This window comes from Dama dama, chromosome 14 (assembly GCF_033118175.1).
Source record: "Dama dama isolate Ldn47 chromosome 14, ASM3311817v1, whole genome shotgun sequence".
Classification (NCBI taxonomy): domain Eukaryota; kingdom Metazoa; phylum Chordata; class Mammalia; order Artiodactyla; family Cervidae; genus Dama; species Dama dama.
Window position 1 is genome coordinate 50,880,044 of NC_083694.1, and position 27,202 is coordinate 50,907,245.

At 41.6% G+C, this 27,202-nt stretch overlaps 1 protein-coding gene across 2 annotated transcripts in view; it reads right to left on the reverse strand.

Moving 5' to 3' along the window:
* Window positions 1-3,984: 3,984 nt before the first annotated feature.
* Window positions 3,985-27,202, reverse strand: part of PDPN (podoplanin) — a 35,242-nt gene continuing 12,024 nt past the window's right edge. The window contains exons 2-6 of one of the 2 annotated variants that reach the window (XM_061160714.1): window positions 14,839-14,957; window positions 13,071-13,218; window positions 7,231-7,269; window positions 6,575-6,686; window positions 3,985-5,817 (exon numbers count right to left, since the gene is read on the reverse strand). In XM_061160714.1, coding sequence (XP_061016697.1) covers window positions 5,811-5,817; window positions 6,575-6,686; window positions 7,231-7,269; window positions 13,071-13,218; window positions 14,839-14,957 — 425 coding nt within the window. In that variant the 3' untranslated portion in view covers window positions 3,985-5,810. The remainder of the gene's footprint in view (window positions 5,818-6,574; window positions 6,687-7,230; window positions 7,270-13,070; window positions 13,219-14,838; window positions 14,958-27,202) is intronic. The other variant, XM_061160715.1, reaches the window with a different exon arrangement.

Here is a 27,202-nt window from a genome sequence, read left to right on the forward strand (position 1 = left end):
GAACTGCTTGTCTCTCCCAAACCTTCTGCATCCACAGCCTTCCCTGGTGAGTGATGGCAGTTCCATTTTCCAATGGCTCAGGTCAAAATCACTGGAGTTGTCTTGAGTTCTCTGTTTTTCTCATATCCCATGTCTGGTGCATCAGATAACCCTGCAGACTTTCTTCAAAATATAACCAGACCAGACAATCTCAAGACACCTCCACTGCCATCATCCGGGTCTGAGCCACCATCATTTAAAAAAAAAAAAATTTATTTGGTTGCATTGAGTTTTAGTTGTGACACTCGGGAACTGCATTGGGTCAAGCAGGATCTTTCATTGTGGTGTAGGGGCTCTCTAGTTAAGGCATGCTGGCTTAGTTTCTTTGCAGCATGTAGTATCTTAGTTCCCTGACCAAGGATTGAACCCACGTCCCCAAAACTGCAAGTCAGATTCTTAACCGGTGGACCACCAGGGAAGCTGGTAAGACAGTATCAGATCTTGCTTGGATGATCACACTGGCTTTTTATCTGGCCAGTTCCCAACCAGAAATAAGTGAGTGTCTTGATTATGCGTGTCAGATTATGCCACTCCTCTGCTCGGGACCTTCCAATGGCTTCTGTTTAGATGGGCCCCACCACCTCTGCAGCCTCATTTCCTACCATTCTCCTCCCTGCTCACTCTGCTCCATCATTCTGAACTACTCTGCTTCCCCACCACACCCCAAACATGCTCCTACCTTGGGCCTTTGATGTTTCCTTTTTACCTAGAATGTTTTCCTTCAGATGCCCACTTGGCATCCCTCTCTTGCCTCTTCTAGGGCTTTGCTCAAACCCCAGTGAGGTCTTCCTTGCCTAACCAAAGCAAAGCTGTGGTCCCTCTACCCTGCTCTTCCTCTTCCCTTCCCCTGCTGCTTTTCTCCATTGCCTCTTCCACCCCCTAATTTCCTACACACACTATGATTTATCTGTTTATTTTGGGCCCTGTCTCCCATGCTAGAGTGAAAGTTCCAGCAGGTTGGGATTTTTGTTGATTTTACTCGCTATGTATCCCCAGGACCCAGAGCAGGGTCTCACAGTATATATTCATTGAATGAAGGAATGAGCAGATTATTTCTGTCCCAAGAGGGTGTATCTCTCCAGCAGCCCCAAACACCCTGTTAGCCCGTCAGTGTCCTTTGTCCCTGGGTCTTGCTGGGCAAACATCCACACCCCACAATCCCTGCCCAACCAGCCCTGTACCATCCACAGCCTCAGTCTCATGCCCAGATGCTCTGTGGAAGGCTGGGAAGGGAAGGAAAAGGAAGGCTCAAGCTTTCCCTTCACTCGGAACATCTTTTGCCTTCCTGAGTTTACCCACAGGGCGTTGTTGTGGTTTAGGTTGTATTCAAGCACTTATTTGAGACAGCCTCTCAGGTAGCATCCGGAGGGTCACCATCCCTTCAGGAACATTCCCCTTGTGACTGGCAGAGATTGTTTTCTCAATCCCCTGCCACCTGTGGAAAATTAAAGGAAGTAATAGGGAAAGGAGTTAGGAAAGAACATGGGAGGAACAAGGTTTCCGGAAGATGCATGGGACTCTGTGCGGTGGCCTACAGCACCTGGGTGCAGAAAAAACATTGGGTGCTTTGCGCCTGTGTCTGATAATATGACCCCCAGGGTGAAAAGTGCTGAGGATGAATGGCTGGTGAAGCCAGACTGGCATTTTGCCTGAATCACATGTGCTGGGCCAATGGGCCAAAATCTCAATTCCTTACACCAGCCTTATTCTTCTCCTCAAAGAGATTTTACATTTATCCTGCATATTGCCCATGAACTGTGGTTACATCCTGTGCATTTATTAAGTTAAAAGCCCATGGATCTACTATACATCCTAACCTGGCTTTTCCCCTCAACGTTATCGAAGCATAATTGAGAAGTAAAAATTGTATAAATTCAAGGTGTACAACATGTTTTGATATAAGGTGCTGGTCAAAGGGTACAAAGTTTCAGTTATGCAAGATGAATAAATTCTTAAGATCAAATGTGCACTGTGGTGACTATAGTTAATGTCATGGACTGTAGCTTGCCAGGCTCCTGTCTATGAAATTCTCCAGGCAATACTGGAGTGGGTTGCCATTTCCTACTTCAGAGGATCTTCCTAACCTAGGGATGGAATCCATGTCTGTTGGGTCTCCTGCATCGGCAGGTGGATTCTTTACCACTGTGCCACCTGGGAAGCCCATAGTTAATAATACTGCATTGTATACTAAGTTTACTAAGACAGTGAGTGTTCTTGCCATGTGTACAAAAAAGTAACATGTGAGGTGATAGACACATTAATTAGCTCAATTGTTGTAATCATGTCACAGGTATATTTATATCTAACCTAGCTTCAAGCTTTAGGGAAGAGCAAAGAGAAATGCTTGCTTTCAGGGAACGCCAAGTTCTCTGATGCTCACAGGTAGATAACTGTGTGCTCCAACTGTATGTGCTAAGATCCATCTCTATGTCACAGAAATTCTACTTCCACTGGACTTCAGACCAGCAAACAAAGTTTTTATGTTAGAATATGCATTATGCCCCATCAAAGCATTTGTCAGGAGCAAACCTGGATACTAAATCAATATGAATTAAAATAAAGATGGAAAGAGTAAGAGGTTAAGTTACTCATTCTTTGTTCATTAAAGCAGAACTAAGTCTTGTTTTTTGGTTTCAACCTGGTTCTCCCAGGTTGAAAGAAAAAAAAAGGGTTAAGATGATGCTTTGTGTGTGTGTTAGTTGCTAAGTTGTGTCTGCCTCTTACAACCCCATGGACTATAGCCTGCCAGGTTCTTCTGTCTGTGGAATTCTTCAGGCAAGAATACTGGAGTGGGTAGCCATTCCCTTCTCCAGGGGAGAAGATCCAGGGGATCTTCCTGACCCAGGGATCGAACCCAGGTATCCTGCATTGCAGGCAGATTCTTTACCATCTGAGCCACCAGGGAAGCCCAAACGATGCTTTGCTATCTCACAAACAGTTAACTTCAGCACTGCTTGGTCCCCAGGCATCTCTAAGAGAAGAGAGGATGGAATTGCTTCCTTAAAGCCCCAGTGCTCTTGGCAGTCTGTTTGGTCCCAATAGTCTCCCGTGGGTGGCGTGTATAAACGACACTTGACATATAGCGGATGGCCTGGGAGTCTGTGGGACTAGGTGGATGTGGTTCATTTTCTGCTAGAAAATGAATAGTTTCAAGTCCTCTCCTGTTAGTTTTACCACTTAGAAACAGGAACTCAGGATTCCAGACATCTGGCAAATTCAACAACCCTGCCTTAACAAAAACTGAGTATTATGAGGAAGGTATGATGCTAAATCCAACCTTTATGAATAGAGATAGGGCTGGAGGGGAGAGACACAGGGTGTGGCACTGGAGTCCCATATGGGGCGGTGTGCGTGGGGGTGCGGAGTAGTAGACTGACAGAAGGACAGAGGGCCTGGCCACTCCAGTCTCTAGACTCTGCAGAGTGCTTGCGCTGAGGGTCAAGGAGCAGTGAGATGTCCCAGGAACAGGAATTCTGCAGCAATGTGCATCCCAGGCCATAGGCAGTTAGAAAACCTTCACAAGGGTTATTACCACCTTTTCTTCTGTGGTCAAGCCCTACCCACCTGAGGTCAAGTTCCCAGGTAGGCTGGCAGGAGCAAGGTATAACTGCTCCCCTTTCCTGGCTCCAGTCTCCAGGGTAGAGAAATCAGGAGCCAGGCAAAACCTTGTTAACCTTTTGTGACCAGAGTGAACAAAACTAATCCCAAAGTGCCACTTTTCCTCCCATTCCTCCACTTGACCTTAACTTCCCTACTTTGGCAGAGTCCTGGGTGAAAGGTCCAGTTACATTTCTTCCCCATGGATGTACCTCCTATGACCATTTATAATTCACTCCCAATCAAATCAAGAGGCAGATGTTTATATAATGTGTAATCTTATGTGGAGATGTACTCAGGAGTGATCCAACCTTGATGGAGATTCCCAATCACAGATCTGACTCACTGTTATACTCAATCATCTGTTTTATTTTAAAACATGTCTACACTGCATTGAGCACAACACAGATGTGACCAGGAAACCCACAGCCCTGTCCCAGCAGGTGATGGGTCCAGTGTATGACTTGGGCTTGACTATTATTTTTCACAGTAAGAAAAAAAAAAAAAAGAATAAGAAAGAGGAAATTAACATTATTCCCAACTCCTGTTCAGGAATCTGAGTGATGAAATGGAAGGGTAGTTAAGAGATTCATAAAGCATTTCCAAAGCCCGTTTTCTCCATCAGTCCATGTTCAAATATTGAACCTGGGATTTTGGACTAGCTGGACTTGAGTGACACAAGGGCATACTGTTTAAAATTACATCCATCCATTACTGCAAAACGGTAGGGGAACAGGCCAAGCTTTCTGACTGATAGTCTACTTTTTCCTGTTTTATGAACCTGATGAATTCAGAGGCTATCAGAAATGTATAACCACAACTGTGACACAGCATCTGCTCAGCGTAAAACCTTTTTGTGTAGGGGAAAGAATTCAGTTGGCCTACGGGGAGAAATGTCCTGAGCTGGATGGTGCCAATACAGAATTGTCAATCATGACCCCACTGAAATATGGGGGATCTTGTGAAAACTGGAAACAGCTTCCATTTTAAGATAAAGTCTCTAAATCCAGTTGCTTTTTAAAAATTATATTCCCATTTCTTTCCTCTGAAGCAGAAAGTAAATGCTAGGAAGCTGACAGGTTTTGTCTGTCACAAGCACGCACAGGGTTTGGGGACCACTGCGGCTCTCGGTTCCTGGAACACCTGAGCCTCTGGCATCACTGGGCCTCCACAGCCTTTTTTTGCATCCAGGGCTGAGGTCCTCATATTCCAGAACAAAGAAGCCAATATGGAGGACTTGGGTGATGGGGAAGCGAGAAGGCCACCCCGTCAGGGTCTGGATCTCTATCATCTGAGGAAAATGGAAGTAAAAAATTTATACTTGTGTACAAACAAACCTTTGATTCATCAAGTCATCGATGGAGAAGACAGCAGAGTACACCAAGACCCTTGGTGTGAGAAACAAAACGCCTTCCCCAAAGTAAGACTTCTATTTATGATCTAAAATAGATGTCTTTGAAATGCTTTACCTGAACCAGTGAAAGCCAGTTGCTAATTACATATTACACAAGTATAAATTTTCTACTTCATTATCCATACCAAATCAGGCTCTAAAAATGGACCCCACTGGACTGGAATGTGTATGCTTTAACAGATCAGAAACTGCAGAGCACTTATGCCACTGACTGCCATAGCTCTATACCCAAGGACGCCATTGGTATAAATATTTTCAGATTCCTTTGCATTTTAACAATAACAGAGGAGAGTCCAAACAAAGACTAATTACAAAGACAAAAACCAAGACAATTACAGCTTCTGACATCCGCTGAATGATTGTGTTGGTCATAAAGTTTGTTCAGATTTTTCTGTAAGATCTTACGGTAAAAACCTTGACAAATTTTTTGGCCAACCCAATCTATTGTCTATTTAGTTACAAATCAGGTTTAACACAGCTTTGCTCCATTTTCTATGCATTTTGCCTTTTAAATCACACACAAAATTTATATTAAAACAATATTTTTTTTCAAAAGACAAAGGCTTAGAGGAGCACGTCTTATGAATACTCTTTCCTTCAGTTAGTTTTAGCGAGTGGAGGGATCACCGTGGATTTTGAGTGTGGTGGTGAAGCAATTCCACGGGTCATCTTCTCCATGTGCTCAGGGATGGGGCAGGGGGGATGTTGGAAGCTCTCTTTTTTAAAATGTATTGGCAGCACAGCACAATTCTTTAGCACTTTAGGGCCTGTGAAGACAAGAAGAAAGGTGACTGTCACTTCTTTTACTGGCATTGTGATTACTAGGTCCTGGGGCTCTTATCTCCCTACTCATCCCTCCTCCAGGCCTGATTCTCAGGATCACATTCAGGCCTGACTTAGGGTCAGGCTCCTGGGCATTTCCAGATACATAAATCTGCAATTGTATTGCTGCTTGTGTCCCTTGATGCCCCCAGTCATATAACAACATTTATCCTCTCCCCATTCAATCATATATTATCTCCCCAACAGAAATAAGAAAATGTTTTCCTCTGGCTATGAATTTGAAATGTTCTGAATTCCTAGGAAATTTTAATGGAGAAATAATTCCTTTTCCTGGGTGTGTGGGTGCATGCAGGACAGGCGTGGAGGGAGGGGCCCCAGCACCAGTGGAATTCCTTATCGGAATAGGGTCCTCACTCTGCCACTAATGTTCTTTTGAGAACCACCTACCTCTGATGACTGGTAGTAGGGTGATTGGGTATCATGAAAACTTGGTTTGGGTTTTCCTTCAAGTTCACTGAGTCGGAAAATTAAGAGGTCAAATTGGGTCAGATTGCAATGGAAATCAACTGAAGAACCATCTGGGGTGCTCTCTTGGAAACTTACAAGGGGACACTTCAGATGCAGTGCTTAGGGAGGTTGGTGGCTTCTGCACATGATCTTTATTTAGAGTGTCTATTAGTTCAAAGGTTGGAAACCACCCCCTTCATTTACGTATCACAAGAGCCTAAGGTTTATACTTACGAGTATCTTCCCGACATTTTCCGATAAATCACACGGATGATTATGCCAATGACTGTGATGCCTAGTAAGACGCCAACAATGATTGCAACCACGGTCCCCACTGACAAGCCACCTGAATGAGACAGAAAAAAAAAAAAAAGCAGAGTCCCCAGATGAACAATACAGCAGCAATAAGCAATGTCACAGGCCCACTGTAGATAACAAATGATGCTCTATGTTGTTTGTCCTCTATCTAGTAGGAGGTGACTTAGAAGGGGAAAAGAGCTGGGGTTATTCTAATCATGGAAAGATTTCTGGATCTCAAGATATATCAAGAAGCATACCATTCTGACTAGATGGCTTCACTGTTAACTACTGAGTAGCTTTTGTGTACACATAGCTATTGAATTAGCCCCAATTTCCATCCTTAGGAACCATAAATTGTGATATGACACCATTCTCCACAGCTGTTGTGAAGACTCACTTGTGGTTTGCTTATTTTCAAATACAGGCAATTCCCTTTTCTCTCTTAAGAGATTTGAAACATTTTCAAAAGGTTTTCTGCTCCCGTTGATTACAATCCAGGAAAGAATGTTAATTCATCACAAAGATTAAAGTTCAAAGAAACCTTTTTAAAAACTCCCATAAGAATGTTTTGATAACAAAATCTAACCCACCTTTCTGAGCGACTTTTGGTTTTTCTCCATCTGTTTTCCCTATAAAGAGAGAGTTGCAATGATATAGAATTATTAGGAGTTAATAACTATAATTTAATAATTGGCAGAAGATGGACTTACTCTAAGTGGAAGGTAGCAAAACACAAACAAAGAGGATAATTTCTTAAGTAAATTGGATCAGGGGACTTTTAAGCAGGCTCTGACATGATCCTGTCTTTAAAACTATTATTTATTGAATTTATGAATGCTTCTTCATAACTATGAGTCCATAGTTCTTTGGTAAATGTTACTTTTTTCCCCACCCATTGTGGAGAGCAGAGTCAAGGTAACTCACCCAGAGAGATCTTAAATAAATGGTCAAAGATTTCAGAAGTTAGGGTAACAAAAGAATCCAAGGCTGTTGATTTTTGGCCCAAAGTCAAGATCATGAAAAACTCACCCATTGGGAGGAGGTTTATTTTGAAGAAATGTGATTTTGAAAGCAAAATGTTTTGGAAGTTGTGGTCAAGACTGTGATATCTCCCATCTTGTGATATCAATTTCCTTTGCTTTCATAGAAAATCCAGATCTTACAGGGCACTTAAGCTTAATGAGACTACATCCTTTGTATTTTCAGTTCATTCAATTCAGTTGCTCAGTCATGTCTGACTCTTTGTGACCCCATGGACTGCAGCACGCCAGGCCTCCATCCTCGATCACCAACTCCTGGGGCTTGCGCAGACTCATGTCTATTGAATCTTCAATCTTTCCCAGCATCAGGGTCTTTTCCAATGAGTCAGTTCTTCGCATCGGGTGGTCAAAGTATTGGAGTTTCAGCTTCAGCATCAGTCCTTCTGATGAATATTCAGGACTGATTTCCTTTAGGATTGACAGACTTGATCTCCTTTCAGTCCAAGGAACTCTCAAGAGTCTTCTGACACCACAATTCAAAAGCATCATTTCTTCGGTGCTCAGCTTTCTTTATACTCCAACTCTCACATCCATACACGACTACTGGAAAAACCATAGCTACGACTAGACAGACTTTTATTGGCAAAGTAATATCTCTGCTTTTTAGTATGCTATCTAGGTTGGTCATAGCTTTTCTTCCAAGGAGCAAGTGCCTTTTAATTTCATGGCTGCAGTCACCATTTGCAGTGATTTTGGAGCCCCCCCAAAATAGAGTCTCTCACTATTTCTATTTGTTTCCCCATCTATTTGTCATGAAATGATGGGAGGGATCAGATGCCATGATCTTAGTATTCTGAATGTTGAGTCTTAAGCCAGCTTTTTCACCTGCTTCTTTCACTTTCATCAAGAGGCTCTTTAGTTCTTTTTTGCTTTCTGCCATAAGTGTGGTATCATCTGCATATCTGAGGTTATTGATATTTCTCCCAGCAATCTTGATTCCAGCTTGTGCTTCATCCAGCCTGGCATTTCTCATGATATACTTTGCATATAAGTTTAATAAGCAGGGTGACAATATACAGCCTTGACGTACTCCTTTTCCTATTTGGAACCACTCTGCTGTTTCATGTCCGGTTCTAACTGTTGCTTCTTGACCTGCATACAGATTTCTCAGGAGGTAGGTAAGGTGGTCTGGTATTCCCATCTCTTTAAAAGTTTTCCAGTTTGTTGTAATTCACAGTCAAAGGCTTTGGCGTAGTCAATAAAGCAGAAGTAGATGTTTTTCTGGAATTCCCTTTTCTGGAATCCTACAATAATGGCACTATTATTGTAGGATTTCTATCTGCAGCTAACTCTAATCTAGTGGTTCAAATGTGAATATTCTTATTTACCTAGCATGTGGATATAAGTTGCTTAACTATGAATACCTTTCTGGAAGTAAGAAATAACATTGTTTTCTTCAGATAATTTTTACACAATTCTATTAAAAAATAAAGGCCTTTTGTTTCTCCCATCAACTTCGTGGTATACTGAGCCCTTCATTCCTCTGGGTGTAGTTGTTTATGAAGAAAAAGTCGAGAGGCCTTAATTTAATGAGACAACAGAGATATGTGATTTAATCATGCTTGGCCCTAGAATCTTAGCTCACAATTTACAAAATATCAGATATCTAATACTCTCCTAATCAAAAGTGAAACCAGCGAACCATCAACTATAAGATGTTTACTTTTTCTAATGGTTCATTTGGAAAGAAAAGAAGTTATACACTCTGTATCAGGTCCATCTTCCAAAAAAAAAAAAAAAAACAGACATCCTTTCAAGATGGCCCTAGAGTTGTCATTGTTCAATAGCTAAGTTGTGTCTGATTCTTTAAGACCCCATGGACTGCAGCATGCCAGTCTCCTCTGTCCTCCACTATCTCCAGGAATTTGCTCAAACTAATGTCCATTGAATCAAGTGATGCCATCCAACCATCTCATCCTCTGTTGTCCCCTTCTCATCCTGCCCTCAATCTTTCCTAGCATCAGGGTCTTTACCAAAGAGTCAGCTGTTTGCATCAGGTGGTCAAAATACTGGAGCTTTAGCAATAGTCCTTGCAATGAATATTCAGGGTTGATATCCTTTAGGATTGACTAGTTTGATCTCTGTGCAGTCCAAGGGACTCTCAAAGTCTTCTCCAACACCACAGTTTGAAAGCATCAACTCTTCAGTTCTCAGCCCTCTTTGTGGTCCAACTCTCATATCTGTACATGACTACTTTTCAGAAAGACCATAACTTTGACTACATGGACCTTTTTTTGGCAAAGTGATGTCTCTGCTTTTTAATGTACTGTCTAGGTTTGTTATAGTTTTCCTTCCAAGTAGCAAGTGTCTTTTAACTTCATGGCCCCAGAGTACAGGTCCTTGAACCCATCTCTACCTGCATGAGCTGAACCCATGGCTCTAGAACATTTACATGGAGCTCAAACTGATCAGGCCAACTCACATAAAAAAAGCAATTGGGAGACTTCTGGGTTTGTGGCCTGCCCAGAACAAAGGTGTCATCTTATCAACTCCCTGAATGCTATACCTGGCTGACAACTACCAGTAGAGACAGGTCAAACATTTGCTTTTCATGTCTTAACATGGTGGCTCATGACACAACATACTGGGCTCATAACACAACATTATCACCATCAATGACACCATTTTCCAGAAAATATATTACCAAAATAAAGTTTGTGGATGATTCATCACTAAATTAGAGTTTACTAGCCTTATACTCCCTAAGCCTCTTCCCAATTACACTGACTGTGATCACTCAAATGTATCATGCACATGAACATCATCAAACTTGGGCATTTGATGGTAAAGGCATTTGCAGCCCTAATAAAATTACCTCTTAAAAAGCCAAGTGTTTATGATTACATTTTAACTCACATGTGAAAATTTCTTGGAACACTGATGCATGAAGTAGGAATGTGTCATAAGTCACAGTTTTTGTGAAAGGGTGGGGAAGAGGACAGACAAGAAAGTAATCACGAGTATTTTCCAGGAAATTGAGACATTTTCAAGAAATAGGAGAAATATTCTGGTACAATAAAAAGAAAAAAAAAAAAAAAACACTCAACTTGGAATGTTCCATTTTCGGCTTGCCATGAATAAGCCATCAACTCTTGTTACAAATGATCAATGCTTCTCCAAAATTTTGAAATGTTTCCAATGAGTAATTATATTGATTCTTTCCTTGATTAACCCTATTTAGTTCACTCTGGTATTTAATGTCAACCATTTCTTTAGCATCTTAGAGTAACCCTTAGGCATTATTTTCTAAGCATATTATGAAACTTTTCCATCTTTGTAGTAAAATACACATAATATGAACATTACTATCTTCACCGTTTTTAAGTATACTATTTGATGGTATTATGTACATTCACCTGGTATGCAACCATCAGCCCCATCCATCTCCACAACTCTTTTTCATCTTGCAAAACTGACACTCTCTACCCATTTCCACTACCTGCACGCCACCCCCCAACAACCCCTGGCAACCACCATTCTGCTTTCTGTCTATGATTTTGACTACTCTATGTACCTCACCTAAGCGGAATCACAGAGCATTTGTCTTTTGGTGACTGGTTTATTCCATTTGTTCCTCAAGGTTCATCCATGTTATAGCATGTGAGAATTTTCTTCTATTAAAGGCTGAATAATATTCCATTGCATGTATATGACACATTTTGTATATGTGTCATGTATATATTTTGTATATGACCCAATCATCTATTCAGGGACAGTTGGGTTGCTTCCGTGTTTCAGCTATGGTGTATAATGCTGCTGTGACCATAAGTGTACAAATACAAAGCATTTAAAAAATCTGCAGAAGTTCTTTAGAGTTTTAAAAACCAGATTGGTGATTGGGAATTGTATATCAAACAATAAGGACTAACTTTCTAGCTGTTCAGCTGTGCAACTGGTTTTAGGAACCATAGGTTCAGGGGAGGTCCTTATGTTTACTTTCATTTAAAGATGAAAACACCTAACTAGGTACAATGATGATAGGAAATTGCTCAAGTTAGCAAGCATTCATTGCAGTTATTAGAAGATTAGTTCCTTTTCTCTTCCACCCCTATCTACTACAAAATAAGGCATATTTAAAAAATATCCCAAACAACTGAATTTCTTTCAAGAAACCTCTGGAAATAGGAAGCTCTTTCTCTTACTAAGTTGTAATGGCAATCATCTTTCCTCACAATCATTAGTGATGGTCTAAACCTCACAATAGTGATGCAGACTCAAAGTTGTCCTTCAGAATTTATCCCCCGGTGAGCCTCCATCCACATTGCCGCATATACCAGCTGTAAAGTATAACCCCAAACCCTGCTAAGACAGGCTTAGAATAGATTCTTGCATCATTCTTGCAGATAGGAACTCAATGTACAGTAAGATGGGAAATGTTAGCAATGTTATTGCTGTTCAGTCGCTAAGTTGTGTCCAGCTCTTTGTGACCCCAGGGACTCCGGCACACTGGCTCCTTGGTCCTCCACTATCTCCCAGAGTTTGCTCAAATTCATGTCCGTTGACTTGGTGATCCTATTGAACCATACCATCCTCTCCTGCTCCCTTCTCCTTTTGCCTTCAATCTTTCCCAGCATCAGGGTCTCTTCCAATGAGTTAGCTCCCTGCATCAGGTATTAGGAGCTTCAGCTTCAGCATCAATCTTTCCAATGAATACTCAGGATTTATTTAGTGTTGACTAGTATGATCTCCTTGCAGTCCAAGGGACTCTCAAGAGTCTTCTCCAGGACCACAATTCAAAAGCAGCCATTCTTTAGCATTCAGCCTTCTTTATGGTCTAACTCTCATATCCGTACATGACTACTGGAAAAACCATAGTTTTGACTATACAGACTTTTGTTCAATATGCTATCTAGGTTTGGCATAACTTTCTTTCCAAGGAGCAAGTGTCTTTTAATTTCACTGCAGTCACCATCCATACTGATTTTGGAGCCTAAGAAAATAAAATCCGTTATTGCTTCCACTTTTTCCCCTTCTATTTGCCAGGAACTGAGGGGACTGGATATCATGATCATAGTTTTTTGAATGTTGAGTTTCAATGGTAGGACAGAATCTACTAAGATATAGATAGGTTGGCTAACTCTTACCCTCTTGGGTATCAACACAAAGTTTTGTGTAGCATTATATCAGCTTACCGTCAGCAATATGACACTAGTAGCTATCTCACTTACTTTTGTGGGGGCATTATCACTAGCTGTCACTCGAAGTAGAGAGCAGAGTTCAACAACCCAATAAATATGAACTCTGATCCTACCACACAAAGCTTGGTTCAAAATTACTGCTTACATTCCAACAAGTGCCACACTGATGATTATATTTGTCCCTGGATTTTTGGGAATGCACTGATGGTGCAAAAGAAGATCAGCCCCTACTGGGGTGGCTGTTTTTCTTACCCTGGGAGTGACTAGTCGCTGGTACGTGGGTATGGACTGTGGTCTTGGCAGTTGTGCTCTGGGCAGGTGTGCTTTTGGCCGTTGTGCTTTCGCCTGTTGGCAGATCTTCTCTGTGACTTTGTGTTACATTCTCTGTTCCTGTCGGCCTCTATTGGAGATGTAAAAGGCAAAACAGAAATAAAACTTAATACTGTAAAATATACACTCTATCTTTTGTCAGAAATTGACTTAAAGTAGTATAAATATATAAGCTATATGATGGCATAAATTTAAAGTGGAAACAAGATAACACACATAAGAAACAAGAATGGAGACAGGAATAAAATCATGTCTACTCTAGAAATAAATCCAAAATGTTGAGCATGCTGACTACCTGAGGTATAACTTTTTGGAAAATACTGGGTTCACTAAGCATTAATTCTTTCCCTCCCTTGAACTTGAATGGTACATTTTTTCCTGTAATGTTTATTCAGCACATATTATGTTGTATTATTTTTAATGCCCTTCCTCCCCCAGAGCTTACCATTTGCCAGGCCCTCTAAATACCTTCTCATTAACACCACAAAAAACCCCTAAGAAGTAAGTCCTATTTTTTTTAAGTTATTTTTGGCTGCTTTGGGCCTTCCTTGCTAGGGTGCGGGCTTCTCTGGTTGTGACTCGAGGACTCCAGAGTGTGCAGGCTCAGTAGTTACAGCACACAGGCTTAGTTGCCCCACAGCATGTGGGATCTTAGTTCCCCAAGCAGGGGTTGAACCCACATCCCCTGCATTGGAAAGCGGATTCTTAACCATTGGACCACCAGGGAAGTTTCAAGAAGTAAATTCTATTATTAGCCCTATAATATGAACAAGGTTTAGAGAGATCAGATAATATGCCCAAGCTCACATAGCCAACAAGCAACAGAACAAGACTTGGAAATGGTTCTGTTGACTCCAAAGTTCATGTCAATATAGCATTTAACAAGCTAATGAGTACAGGCAAAAAAACAAACATAGATCAGTGGAATTATATAAAACTCAAAAACTTTGTGCATCAAAGGACACAATCAACAGAATGAAAAGGCGACCTATGAAATGGGAGAAAATACTCACAAATCATATTATCTGATAAAAGTATATAGAACTCCTATAAATGAATAACAAAAAAAATCTAATAACCTGATTTTAAAAATGGGAAAAAGGACTTGAGTAAATCAATCTCCAAATATGGTATACAACGGCCAACAAACATACAAAAGATACTCAATCGTACTAATTATCAGAGAAAAACAAATCAAAAGCACAATGAGATTATCACCTCACACCGGTTAGGAGGGCTACTATCAAAAGAACAGAAAATAAATTGGAACCATTGTGCATTGTTGATGGGGTCGTAGAATGGATGTAACACTAGGGAAAACAAAATGGAGGTCCTCAGAAAAATTGAAAATAGAATTAGCATATGATCCAGCAATGTTACTTCTAAGCATAAACCCAAAAGAATTAAAAGCAGGGTTTGGAAGAGATATTTGCATGTCCATGTTCATAGCACTATTCACAAAAACCAAGAATTGAAAGCAATCCAAATGCATGAAGAAAATGTAGTATATACTTACATACAATGGAATATTATTCAACCTCCAAAGAGAAAACATTCTTACACATGCTACAACATGGATGAACACTGGGGGCAATTATGCTCAGGCATACTGAAATAAGCCAGTCTCAAAATATCCTTGCATGTGATCACATGCCTATGAAGCAACTTCCTCTCTTCTTGGGACACTCACCGGAGTTGCCAAGGGTTCTTTACTGGCAGCTGGGGTTGATATGTAATCTTCCACACCCAGGGTCGTCTTCTCATTTTTCACACCTGTAGTCACATCATCTTCTGGCCGGACCGTGCTGGCTGAAAAGGGGAGATCGAGTCAGACCTCAAGGTGAAATCATGGGCAGACCTGACTGGTCAGCTACAATCAGATTTTTTTTTTTTTTTTTCATTTCTTTTGGGTATTTTTTCCTTTTTAGGGAGTTTTCATTCTGGCTTAACACAAACCATTCTACGTATACAGAACAGCCTGGTCATCTCCATTGTAAAAGAAAGGAAGATGGGACTCCAAAAAGGTGAAGCAACCAGACCCTCCCTGGTTCCCACTGAGGCGTGCTGGACAGTGGGATGGGTGTGGGTGTGTATGTGTGTGTGTGTGTTTACACCTTGACTTTTCTTTCAATAATGAACCTGATTCTTTCTGGTGCCATTTCATGTAAAGAATTAATGCATTTAGGTTAACAGAATTTCATATAGACCCAGAAAAATTCTCAGTTAGAGTCTGGAAAGATTTCTGAACATGTTGATTAGCAGGCTCTCTGTTATAAAGAGTGAAGTTAAGTTGGAAAGAGGAAAATAAATATCATATATTAATATTAACGCATATATACGGAATCCAGAAAAACGGTACTAATGAACCTATCTGTAGGGCAACAGTAGAAGACACAGACATAGAGAACAAACTTGTGGATGTGGTGAGGGAAGGAGAGGATGCGGCGAATTGAGAGAGTAGCATTAACACATATACATTACCATGAAAGTGTCAAAGTGTTAGTCGCTCGGTATCCAACTCTTTGACACGCCATCGACTAGACTGTCAGGCTACTCTGTCCATGGAATTCTTCAAGCAATACTGGAGTGGGTTGCCATTCCCTTCTCCAGGGGATCTTCCCGACCCAGGGATCAAACCCAGGTCTCCTGCATTGCAGGCATATTCTTTACCGTCTGAATCACCCAGGAAGCCCCATCCATTACCATATGTATTAATAAAAAAATAGCTAGCCAGTGGAAATTTGTTGTATGCCTCAGGAAGCTCAACCCAGTACTCTGTGACAACCCAGAGGGGTAGAATGGGGTGGGAGTTGAAAGGAAGTTTCAAGAGCAATGGGACATATGTACACTTATGGCTGATTGATTTTGATGCATGGCAGAAACCAACACAACATTGTAAAGCAATTATCCTCCAATTAAAAATAAATACATTAAAAAAAACTTAAATGAAGTAAAATAAAGCTAGATAGTAAACTTAAGAAAAGATTAGCAGGCTCTATCCCAAACCTACTAAATCAGAATGTCCAAAGGCAGGGGTTCCTTCTTGTTAAAATCGAGCTTGTGCTCCATTTAATTTTGAGACTGCTGTCTGCTTGAATGATTAGACCCATTGGCTCTAACTACAGACCTCATACACATAGACATAGAGGTTGACATAGAGTTCAACCTCTTCTTTTACAGTTGGGATCATCATCTACAAGGGAGAATCAGTAATATACTTATAAGGGTGCTGAGATAACTAACAGACCTTTTAGTGTACCCAGAGCTAAACTAAAGAGAGACCTCACAGCCCCTGGCCCTGGCTTCTCTGCATTACCACTGGACGAATGACCCTGTTGTGCCAATGAGAAAGGTTTCCAGAGGAGCAGGGAATAGGTGGGGTGGGACCGCAAGTTGAATTCTAGGACACAGGGAGGACAAGTGGCCTTTTCTTCACTCTCTACCGCAATGATTGGAGTTTATCCTGACCGAGTAGGAATGCCGTCTCAATTCATCAATAACCCTTTTCACAAGTTAAAACTAATCTGACTCATTGGTCATGGGCTCCCTCCCCAGACTCAGAGTGGCTCTGGAAGAAATTTCGTGACTAAATACAGTTGCAAAATAAGCAAGCACACACAGCTCAGGAGCAAGAGGGAGGGGGTGGTTGGAGACTTATGTGCTTAATTAAAGAGCAGATGTTCGTATCTAGGCAGCACATACACGTGAGATATCCGGCCCTCGCCTTAAAATTCCTTCTTTCTCTTATGCTTAGATAGCTCAGCCAAAGGCACAGCTAATAAATATTTGATCACAGCTTGTTTGCTGATGCACAGAGGAAGGAAGCCTCTAGAGTAAATTCTCTTGTTCCACGAGCCTTCTCTTTGCACTGAGTACTACTGAGCTGGTGCTGCCAATCAGCGCTTCCCAAGCATATGCATTATTTTCTCATCTGGGGTGGGGGAAGGCTTTCATCAGTTAGCAACTAACGGATACCTCACTGACAGCAAACAGATTGCTCCCTTTCTGGCTGGTTGCTGGGGTGGGAGTAGGGGTTTTGATCAGCTCTCGTTAAGGATTTAAGATTATGATCTCAGCAAATGTTGAATGTATTTATCAACTTCAAGGGGAACTATCCTTTTGCCAGGCAAGCAGTCTTTATTAAAAAACTTAGCATCCTATTTTCTTTTCTTCCACTCCAGGTTCAAATACACTTAACGAACTATCCATTTAAAAACATTTTCTGGTGTGTTCAGCAAAATCACTTACCATATGGTATCCTCTAGCTTTAAAAAGCAAAACAAAACCACCCTTGCTTAAAAAAAAATAAATAAGTTGAATTCTTTCGTAGAAAGTTCAGTTCATTGAAAGCCTAATGATAAAAATTCCTTCTTGCTCTTTTCTACCCTTGGCCCACAGAGCCAAGGACCAAAATCGCTCTGAATAGACAAAAGGGCATTTTATGAATGACACTCATCATGAAGAGGCATGCCTTTTGTCTCACTGCCCTGGCATTCTTTTTGCTCCCTGGGAAAGTTGATCTTTAACAAGAGATGTTCACTTGTCCCTCTCATTATTTCGTCTGAAGGCTTTGCGGATGAATTGCTGAGTGTCCAGCCAGCATTTGACATCCTTTTCTCTTGAATGGTGAAATTCAAATCATGTGTTGCTGTCTTTGCTCTCCAATCATTTTCTTCTTCCTAAGACACGTGTGCGCACAGTCAACACACACAACTGTTTACGTAAATGCAGTGACAAACCTGCAATAAGAGAGTCTGTTCTGGAGCAATGTCCCCTTACGCTCACACGAACACCTTCCTGCCACTCCCAGCCTCCCCCAGCCTGTGGGGCAGAACCAAATGGACATTTTCAACTGTCTGTAAGCCATCCACTTGCTTTGGAATTGGTGTGTATGTGTTATTCTTTTAAAAACTACTACTTCTAAAAAGATGATGTGATAAGTTGACTTGATCCTAAGGTGTTTAAGTTTGAGAACCAATAAGCACTGAAGAGATGTTTATCAGGATGAAAGTGCTAGCTACGAATCATTTTTTGTTTTTTTTTTAATTATGAAAATATGACAACACATTTACAAGAGATATGGAAAATATCTCTTGGAAATGGAAAATGTTATATTTTCCATTTGTTCTGCATTTCTAATGCAGAACAAAGTTATATTGTTCTGCATTTTCATATCTATTAAAATTACATATTACAATTATTTTTTAAGTAGATAAATTAAGATTTAGTTGAAGCTTCAACATAAAACTCTCAAAACTTAATAGAATGAAATAGTAGACCTGAAAACCACTATGAACCAATTCAACATAATTAAGATTTATACAATTTTCACACAACAGCAGGATACAAATTCAAGTTCCCATAGACTATAAAGCAGGAGACACTGGAACATATCCAGTTGCATAAAACAAGATGCAAAAATTTCATGGCCTAAAGGTATTGGAATCATACAGAGTCTGTTCTCTTATCACTGTGGAATTATGTTAGAAATCAGTATCAAAAGATATTTGAAAATAGCCCAGATATTTTCAAATGCAATGTGTCATTTACCAAGAGAGATCTTTGATTTAGCCATTGAAAGCCTCAATAAAGTTCAAACACTGAAAACACACAGGGTGATTACAGAGAAGGAATCATTAAATGATAACTATCAAACTAAGAAATTAATATCAAAGATAGTTTAAAAACTTCATGTATTTGGAAACAAAATGTCCACTTTTAAATGATGGGTATACCTAAGAAGCCATAACAAGGAAAATTAGAGAATATTTGTAACAGAATAAAAATGAAATGAGAATTTATCAGAATTTGCTGCATGCAGCTGAAGCTGCTCGATATAACTAAATATTAACACAAGGGAATCATTTTTACCTTTGCACCAAAATCTAATAGTCCAAAGAAATCATTCTAGTTTCCATATATTTATGGGATGGCATTTCATTTACAACATTTTAGAATTTATGGAACATTAATTACACTGTCACTGTGATTGTCTTACAACAGTCCCAAATTCTTGATTAAGCCTTTGAGTAAGTGTTTTCAATCTTTTGATTTTATTTACATTTCTCTGATTTGTGGTGATGAGTTGTTCCTTAAGTTTGCTGGTTGATAGGAGTTTCTTCTCTTGTGACTATTTTTCTTTTGTGGTATTCATCTTTAAATAATTTTTAAGTGTTCTTTATGCCTTAAGAATATATTCTTGGATTTCCTTTCCATTTAGGTCACCACAGAGCATTGACTGTGGTATACTTTAGGTTCTATTAGTTATCTATTTTATACATAGTAGTGTATATATGTCAATTCCAATCTTCCAATTCATTCCCCTTTCTACCTGGTGTCCATACATTTGTTCTGTACATCTGTGTCTCTATTTCTGCTTTGCAAATAGGTTCATCTGTACCATTTTCTAGATTTCACATATACATGTTAATACATATTTGTTTTCTCTTTCTGACTTACTTCACTCTGTATGATAGGGAACTAATATATAACCTTTTCTGGCATCCAGTCAATACATTACATGGCTATTTGGTTCATACCACTGGTGTGGCACCATTAAATTAATCCAGAGGGGACTTTCCTGGTGGTCTAGTGGTTAAGAATCTACATGCCAACGCAGAGGACTTTTGATTGCTGATCTGGCAAGATTCCACATGCCACAGAGCAACTAAGCCTGTGTGCCACAACTACTGAGCCTGTGCTCCAAAACAAGAGAAGCCACCGCAATAAGAAGCACACACACTGCAAGGTAAGAATAGAGTAGCCCCTACCTGTCGCAACTAGAGAAAGCCTCCACACACCATGAAGACTCAGTGCAGTCCAAAATAAATAAAAATAAATTAATTAATCCAGAGAACTGAAATAGGGAAAAAGGAAATGAAGCAAATGCAACATAAGCTCAGGAAGCATTTTATTTAACAAAATCAGGAAATAAAGCATATTTCTTTAAGTTTTCTGGGATAGAATAAAGTGATAAAACTGAAAAAAAATATATATTCTTTGGAATAGATGCTGCAATAATTTTTTAAATTAATTTGCACTTGCATATATAAGTGGCAAGATCTGCCATTAGTCAAACTTATTAAGCTTGTTTTGTCTCTCTGAATATCATACTTACAAACTCTTGCTCAAGATTATGTACGTATTCATCTATATTTTCTGTAAGTTTTTGTTTTTACACTGAATCTTTCTATTTGCCCTGTGTTTATCTTGAAGCATGATGTAAAATGGGAATATAAATTTGATTTTCATCCAAAAATTAAGCTGGTGTGTTTGTCCCCACTTACCAGATGAGCAAAGTGAGGCTGACAAAGACCTTCCTTGACCAACCTTTGTTGAAACTCCTCTGAACCCTCTTCTCAGTAAGGCCATGTCCTCAGGCTTCGATGTTCATCATTACAGAGTCTAGTTTCAGCAAGAGCCCTGCTAAGTCAGTTTATAGAGAACCACTTGATTCTCTTTAATCAAGTTCTCAATCTCCTACCTTTGATTTCTAAATCCCTGGCCTGCCTTTAGCATGAATCCTGTTAGGCTAGTTTAGCAAGAATCCCCTACCTCTGGGGGCTTCCCTGGTGGCTCAGAGGATAAAGCGTCTGCCCGCAATGCGGGAGACCTGGGTTCATTCCCTGGGTTGGGAAGATCCCCTGGAGAAGGAAATGTCAACCCACTCCAGTATTCTTGCCTGGAGAATCCCATGGACAGAGGAGCCTGGCAGGCTACAGTCCATGGGGTCGCAAAGAGTTGGACACGACTAAACGACTTCACTTTCTTTCTTTCCCCTACCTCTGAGGTCTCTTCTTCACAGTTTTCCACCCACTGCCCCTCTCTCTGCTTCTTGGCTATGAATCCTCAGCTGTCCCCATTGTACTCAGAGTTGAACCCCATCTCTCTTCCCTGAGGCAATAGTCTTGAATAAAATCTTCCAAGTGTTTGAACAAGTGCCAGAATAACTTTCTTTAACAAGGTCAGAAGTTTAACAATTTTCTGAGTTGGCCTGGTCAGTGAGCAGATGCAAAGCCAAGTGTTTTGGAGTGCTCGTTGGCCCCTCAAGCCTGTTTTTGTGACTCCGGGGTAGCTATTGCCTGGAAAATGCCCTTCCCTGGGTTTGACATCCTTCCTTTTCACCCCCAACCTGACTCTCTCTTAAATTATAATCCTGGTTATAGAAAGCAGTTGCTTCCTTGAGCATCTCACCTCCTCTTATGAGACACCATCTGTTAGAATCCCTCAGTCTAATTATGTAGTGACCACAATCTCTATTTCCTCAAATGAGTTCCCTTTCTAGGACTGAGGTTCCAGAAGTGGCAGGTTAGAAGACAGGTGTGGTCTGCCTTACAAAGGCTGTACTTCTCAGAGCAGAGGTACTCTTGGCTTTACAAAAAAAGGCAGCAGCAATGATGGGATGGAGATTGGAGCCTTTCTGAGTTCACCTCTATTTCCCAGAATATTTATTGCATACCTACTACATGCTTGGGGCTTCCCTGATAGCTCAGTGGTAAAGAATCTGCCTGCCAGTGTAGGAGAGGCGAGTTCAATCACTGGGTCAGAAAGATCCCCTGGAATCTGGAGAAGGAAATGACAACCCACTCCAGTATTCTTTTCTGGGAAATCCCATGGGATGGAGGAGCCTGGTGGGCTACAGTCCACAGCATTGCAAAAAGAGTTGGACTTGACTGAGTGACTAAGCAATGATATCTGCATGTTGGGCCCCATTCTTGGCACTGGAAACAGAAAAGTGAGCCAGGTGAGGTCTCCATTCTCACGGATTTGGGTACTGTTGGGGTGGGATAGGAGGAGGGACTCTCAACAGGCAGACAAGGAAAATCTCAAGCTGGTGCTCCTGCACTCACTTCAGATCTCTGCTTAAAGGGCATTTTCTCAGGAAGCTTCTTGACCACCCACTGAAATCATAACATACTAATTAGTGAATTAGTATATTCACTAACTGACTGTCCCTCTAGAACATAAGCTCAGTAAAGGCTGTTTCATCTTGATGTCCCCATTGTCTACGATACTGGCAGAGTAGGCATTCAGTGAGTATTTGTTGAATGACTGAGTGATCACCAGGTAAGTGAAAAGCTGGTCTCACTAACCCTGAAGCCCAGAATGCAGCACCACACACTTGAGAAACAGGCTGATCAGTGTGTCTAGACTGAGAAACAAGACCGGGGAGGGGTAGAGGGTCAGACTGGTGGAATTCTGTACGAAGGGGTTTTGATTTGAGATTAACTTTATAGCCAGAAGATGCTCTGAGTGTGGGAGGGACATAATTCCAGCCCCAGGAGCCACAGAATAGATGTAGGTGTTGGGGAAGGTGCCAGGGTCAGACTGAAGCTGAGCATCACTTAGACTGTTGTCCAGGCAGAAGTGGGCAGTGCTTATACCAGGGCAGAGCAGCAGGAAGGGAAAGAACTGGACAGGTAATAACTGGAAAGCATCTAAAGTCACTACCCCAACAATCGGAAATAAGCATGAAACCTCAGAGGCAAGACTTTTACTGTCTGTTGCCATTCTGTGGATAACAAAATTTAGAGTATGAATGGATGAACTGAGTAAGCAGGATGTTCCCATATGGTGCTGAGCCCTTTACTAGATTTTACCTCGAGTAAAGCAGGATGTTTCCATATGGTGCTGAGTCCTTTACTAGATTTTACCTCGACTAAGCAGGATGTTTCCATATGGTGCTGAGTCCTTTACTAGATTTTACCGCGTGCTTTTTTGGAGGGGTGGTAAGCACTCAATCCTAAATTAAATCAACCCTAAGTATTCATCAGAGGGACTAATGCTGAAGCTGAAACTCCAATACTTTGGCCACGATGTAAGGAGCTGACTTGAAAAAGACCCTGATGCTGGGAAAGATTGAAGGCAGGAGGAGAAGGGGACAACAGAGGATAAGATGGTTGGATAGTATCACCGGCTCAATGGATGTGAATTTGAGCAAACTCTGAGAGATGGCAAAGGACCAGGAAGCCTAGCATGCTGCAGTCCATGGGGTCACAAAGAGTCAGACATGACTTAGCAACTGAACAATAATAACCAATTAACAATGTTGTGATAGTTTTGGGTGAACACCAAAGCAATTCAACTATACATAAACATGTCTTCACTCTCCTCCAAACTTCCCTCCTATCCAGGCTCCCACATAACTTTGAACAAATTTCCCTGTGCTACACAGTAGGTCCTTGTTGATTATACATTTTAAATAGAGCAGTGTGTACCTGTGCATCCCAAATTCCCTAAGTATCCCTTCCTGCCATCTTTCCCCCTGAAAAGAATGAACTTAGAGAAGTTCATTCTCTAAGTCTGGGATTTTACTGTGTCTTATGAGGACAGCTTCCGAAGTCTCCTTCGTAAGTTTTGGCAAAGAGCCTCTGCCCGCTTTCCATCTCCACGTGAGGGAGAAGTTCCCTGTGGTCCTCTTTCTGTTGACCTGAAGCTTCAGAATTGAACGGCTGGAGATTAAAGTGGGAAAGTTGATTTTAAAAGAAGTCAAGCTGAGTTACCCTCAGGCTTTCAAAGAAACTGATAGATTAAGACATCTTTCATGCTGTCTGGATTTTCTAGCATCTTGAGTTGCTCCAGCATCTAAATGCACAAACAACCCTTTGGAGATGGATGACTGCATGGCCTTGGAATGACTTTTGTGGCCATCGAGAAGTAGAATGCTCTTTTTCTTTTCTTGCAACATCCTAGGAAGTTCTGGATTTTCCCTGTAGGAAAAACTGTAAGATAACTTACAAACAAATAATTCCAATGAAATTTGGGAGAATGTAATGTTTTTAGAGGGAGGTCCAAACATCTATGTAGAAAACAAAACCAAAAAGGTCTGCTTCTGATCCTTTGCCCAGGCACAGGCTTTTACATATTATTTTTCTATCATGTTTCAAAACTGTGCTCAGAAGCCTGAAAATAAACACACTCCAAACTGCAGGGAGATGCCAATCTCCAACGGTTTTCAACAATCTGCAGACCACCCACCGTGATCTCCAAGATAACTCAGATCTTTATGCTATCTTTCATCTTCATTCAAAATGCCCCAAATTGAGCTGTTTGATAGCACTCCCTTAAGTTACCATGAAGTAGGTTTCTGCAACAAGAAAAAAAGGTGTTTGGACTTCGCTTTTATTTCCCACATCTTTTGAGTGACCTCTCTAGTCTCACAGGCTGACCCACATCCAGACCTTGTACGGTCTTTCTTGGGAATGTTGAAAGTCATTTGCTAATCCAGAGCCCTGCATCTGACCGTCAACTCCTGGCAGACTCAGGGTTGTGATCAGTACAATCATTGATGTGGTCAATGGGTTTCCCACCCACCTCCACCCCTTCCAAGGATCCTGGTAAATTGCTTAGCAGATCAAAGTTTGGCCACGGAAAATCTAGGCAACTCCGAGAAGGCTTGGCCCCACCACTCAGCATCCCACAGGGATGAACACACTGCTAATTTTTGTCCAGGCAGTACAGTACTACTCACAGCGCATACCATCCCATATTCCCCATGTCTGGCACCATAAATAAGTATTTAGTAGACATTTGTTGAGTGACTGACCAAACGAGTACACTTCTAACCAAACAGGAGATTTCCTTTGAGTTATCCCTTATAACATTCCTGCCACTGTCCACTGTGCTTCACCCACAAATTGTCAAACACCTTCTTCTGATGAAAGAGACAGCAGGGCTGAAAATAGGATACTTCTCCTATAAAGATGAACTCTGCTGCTCTGCAGTTTGACTTTTAACGAGCAGCAGCCTGCCTGCTAACTCTGTCCGGTCCTGTCAGTCCCTCCAACACAGGGCTGAGACTGCTCACTGTTGGCATCAGCAACGTGTGCCTCTCCCATAAAAATCAAGAGAAACATGTCAAGGCTGCAGAGACCAGACAAGTGTCACTAGTTCCTCTAGAAAAATCAGAAGAAATGCTACACATTAAGATTTGGAGCGGTGACCATCCCCTGACTACAGAGAAGGGGCTATTATGCTCAATGCCCCAAGGATGCCTTTCAGGGGGGAGCAGTTTTCTTTGGGCTCTGGGTGGGGTGGCCCCTCTTGGTCACCTCCCAAAGTTGAAGGCAGTGTTCTGGAAGGCTCTGCAGCTGAGCACAGGAATCGAGAGGGGGGAGGCGCTGGTGATGGCTGGGGACTCCTGTTTCACTTCAGAAGGAAGGACTCATGCCAAGTCACCGGCAGGCAGAAGGTGCAGGACTCACAGCCTGTAGGATAGGTCTCCAACCACATCCATTCTTTCCCCTTCGATGGAGGGAAAGGAATTGAGACCTACTGCGTAAACTTTACCACTCTTCCCAGTTAATGCCATGGCTATCCACAAGAAAATTAATTTATGTTGTCTAGTCGCTCAGTTGTGTCCAACTCTTTGTAGACCACCAGGATCCTCTGTCCATGGGGTTTTCCAGGCAAGAATACTGGAGTGAGTTGCCATTCCATTCACTGGGGGATCTTTCCGATCTAAGGATTGAACTCTGTCTCCCGCCTTGGCAGGTGGACCCTTTACCACTGAACCACCAGGGAAGCCCCAGATATTTTAATAATGGCAAGCGAAATTTGTGCCAAGCACTCTCTCCTGATCTTCACAAAAGCCTTGAAAACTAACATCATCCTTATTTTGTAAATGAGGATGGTGGGGCTGACAGTAAGTCACTCACACAGTCAGCAAGGGGTGATGCAGGGGTTACACAGCAGGATCTGTCAGACTCCAGAGAAATCCCTGGCTCTAACCACTGTGTAACACAGCGCTCATGTGTATTGGTCACTTTTCCCCAGCTCCACTCATTTTCCTCCCCCACTCAACTCCATCACTGCCCATCCAGACCCTACGTACTCTTCATGGCCCAGGTGAAAGAAACATCTCTTTCCTCAGAGACCACTCCCTCCCCGCCCCGCCAAGGTGTCAGGAGGAAGTACCCTCCTCTAAACTGGTGTTGCTGTTGTTGTTCAGTCGCTAAGTCATGTCTAACTCCTTGCAAGCTTAATTCATGTAAACTCAACTCATGAGCTCCCTGTGTTATACAACAACTTCCCACTAGCTATTTTTATTTTATCCACAGACTGCAGCATGCCAGTCTCCTTTGTCCTTCACCATCTCCCAGAGTTTGCTCAAACATGTCCGTTGAGTTGGTGATGCTATCCAACCATCTCATCCTCTGCTGCCCTCTTCTCCATTTGCCTTCAGTCTTTCTTAGCACCAGGCTCTTGATAACTCTGCATTCAAGACTTTCTCCCTGCTAGCAGCCCCTGATAGCTGAATGAATGAATGAGTATTTACACTTTTTAGGACCGAGGAGAATGAATCAACTTACCCACTCCCTCCAACTGCAAACAGGGCTCAGGACGTCTCTTCAAATGTTAAAACTCGAGGTTGTTGGTTACAACCTCAGTCAAGATTACTCAACCTGAGGGGAGGTCTCTCTCTTGACCAAAAGCAGAATGTTCTCAGTAAAAGAGGAAATGAGTCCATAGTGCTGTAGACTGGAATCAACACTCTTGTATAACTTTTCTGGAACCTGGCCAGGAGGCCACCTCTCTTAGAGAGAACCGCTTAGTTATTAATACTTGAATAATCAAAGACTAAGGCCGGCTTTAGAAGTGCTGGCCTGGAACACTGCATCTCAACTGTGTTGGGAAACCCTCACCATCTGCTCGGAAACTGAGCTTCTGATTCATGCAGGGCCGTCAGCTGAGCGGGCCCTGATTTCGCAAGAGTGAAAAGAGAAGCCCCTTTGGCTCTGACCTCACCAACCACCCATACAGCTTGCAGACAGCTCAGCTGTGAGCCCAGGAGGATGAGGCCCTCCAGGAACATACAGGATGTAGCTGTGTTTCCACCGACTGCTCTTGGCCTTGGTCCGAAGCCTGGTTTGAGAGTTTGAAGTGTGCTTCGGTAAAATTTTTTAAAAATAATATTCTTAGTTAGAGGGGATCTCTTCTGACCTTTTTTGCCATCTTTCTCCCCTTGTTCTGATGAATAGGGAATTCAGGCAGCAAAGTGGGGTTTATTATTTCTGTGCCGTTTTAGCTGAGTTTCTCCCCAGGAAACCATCAGT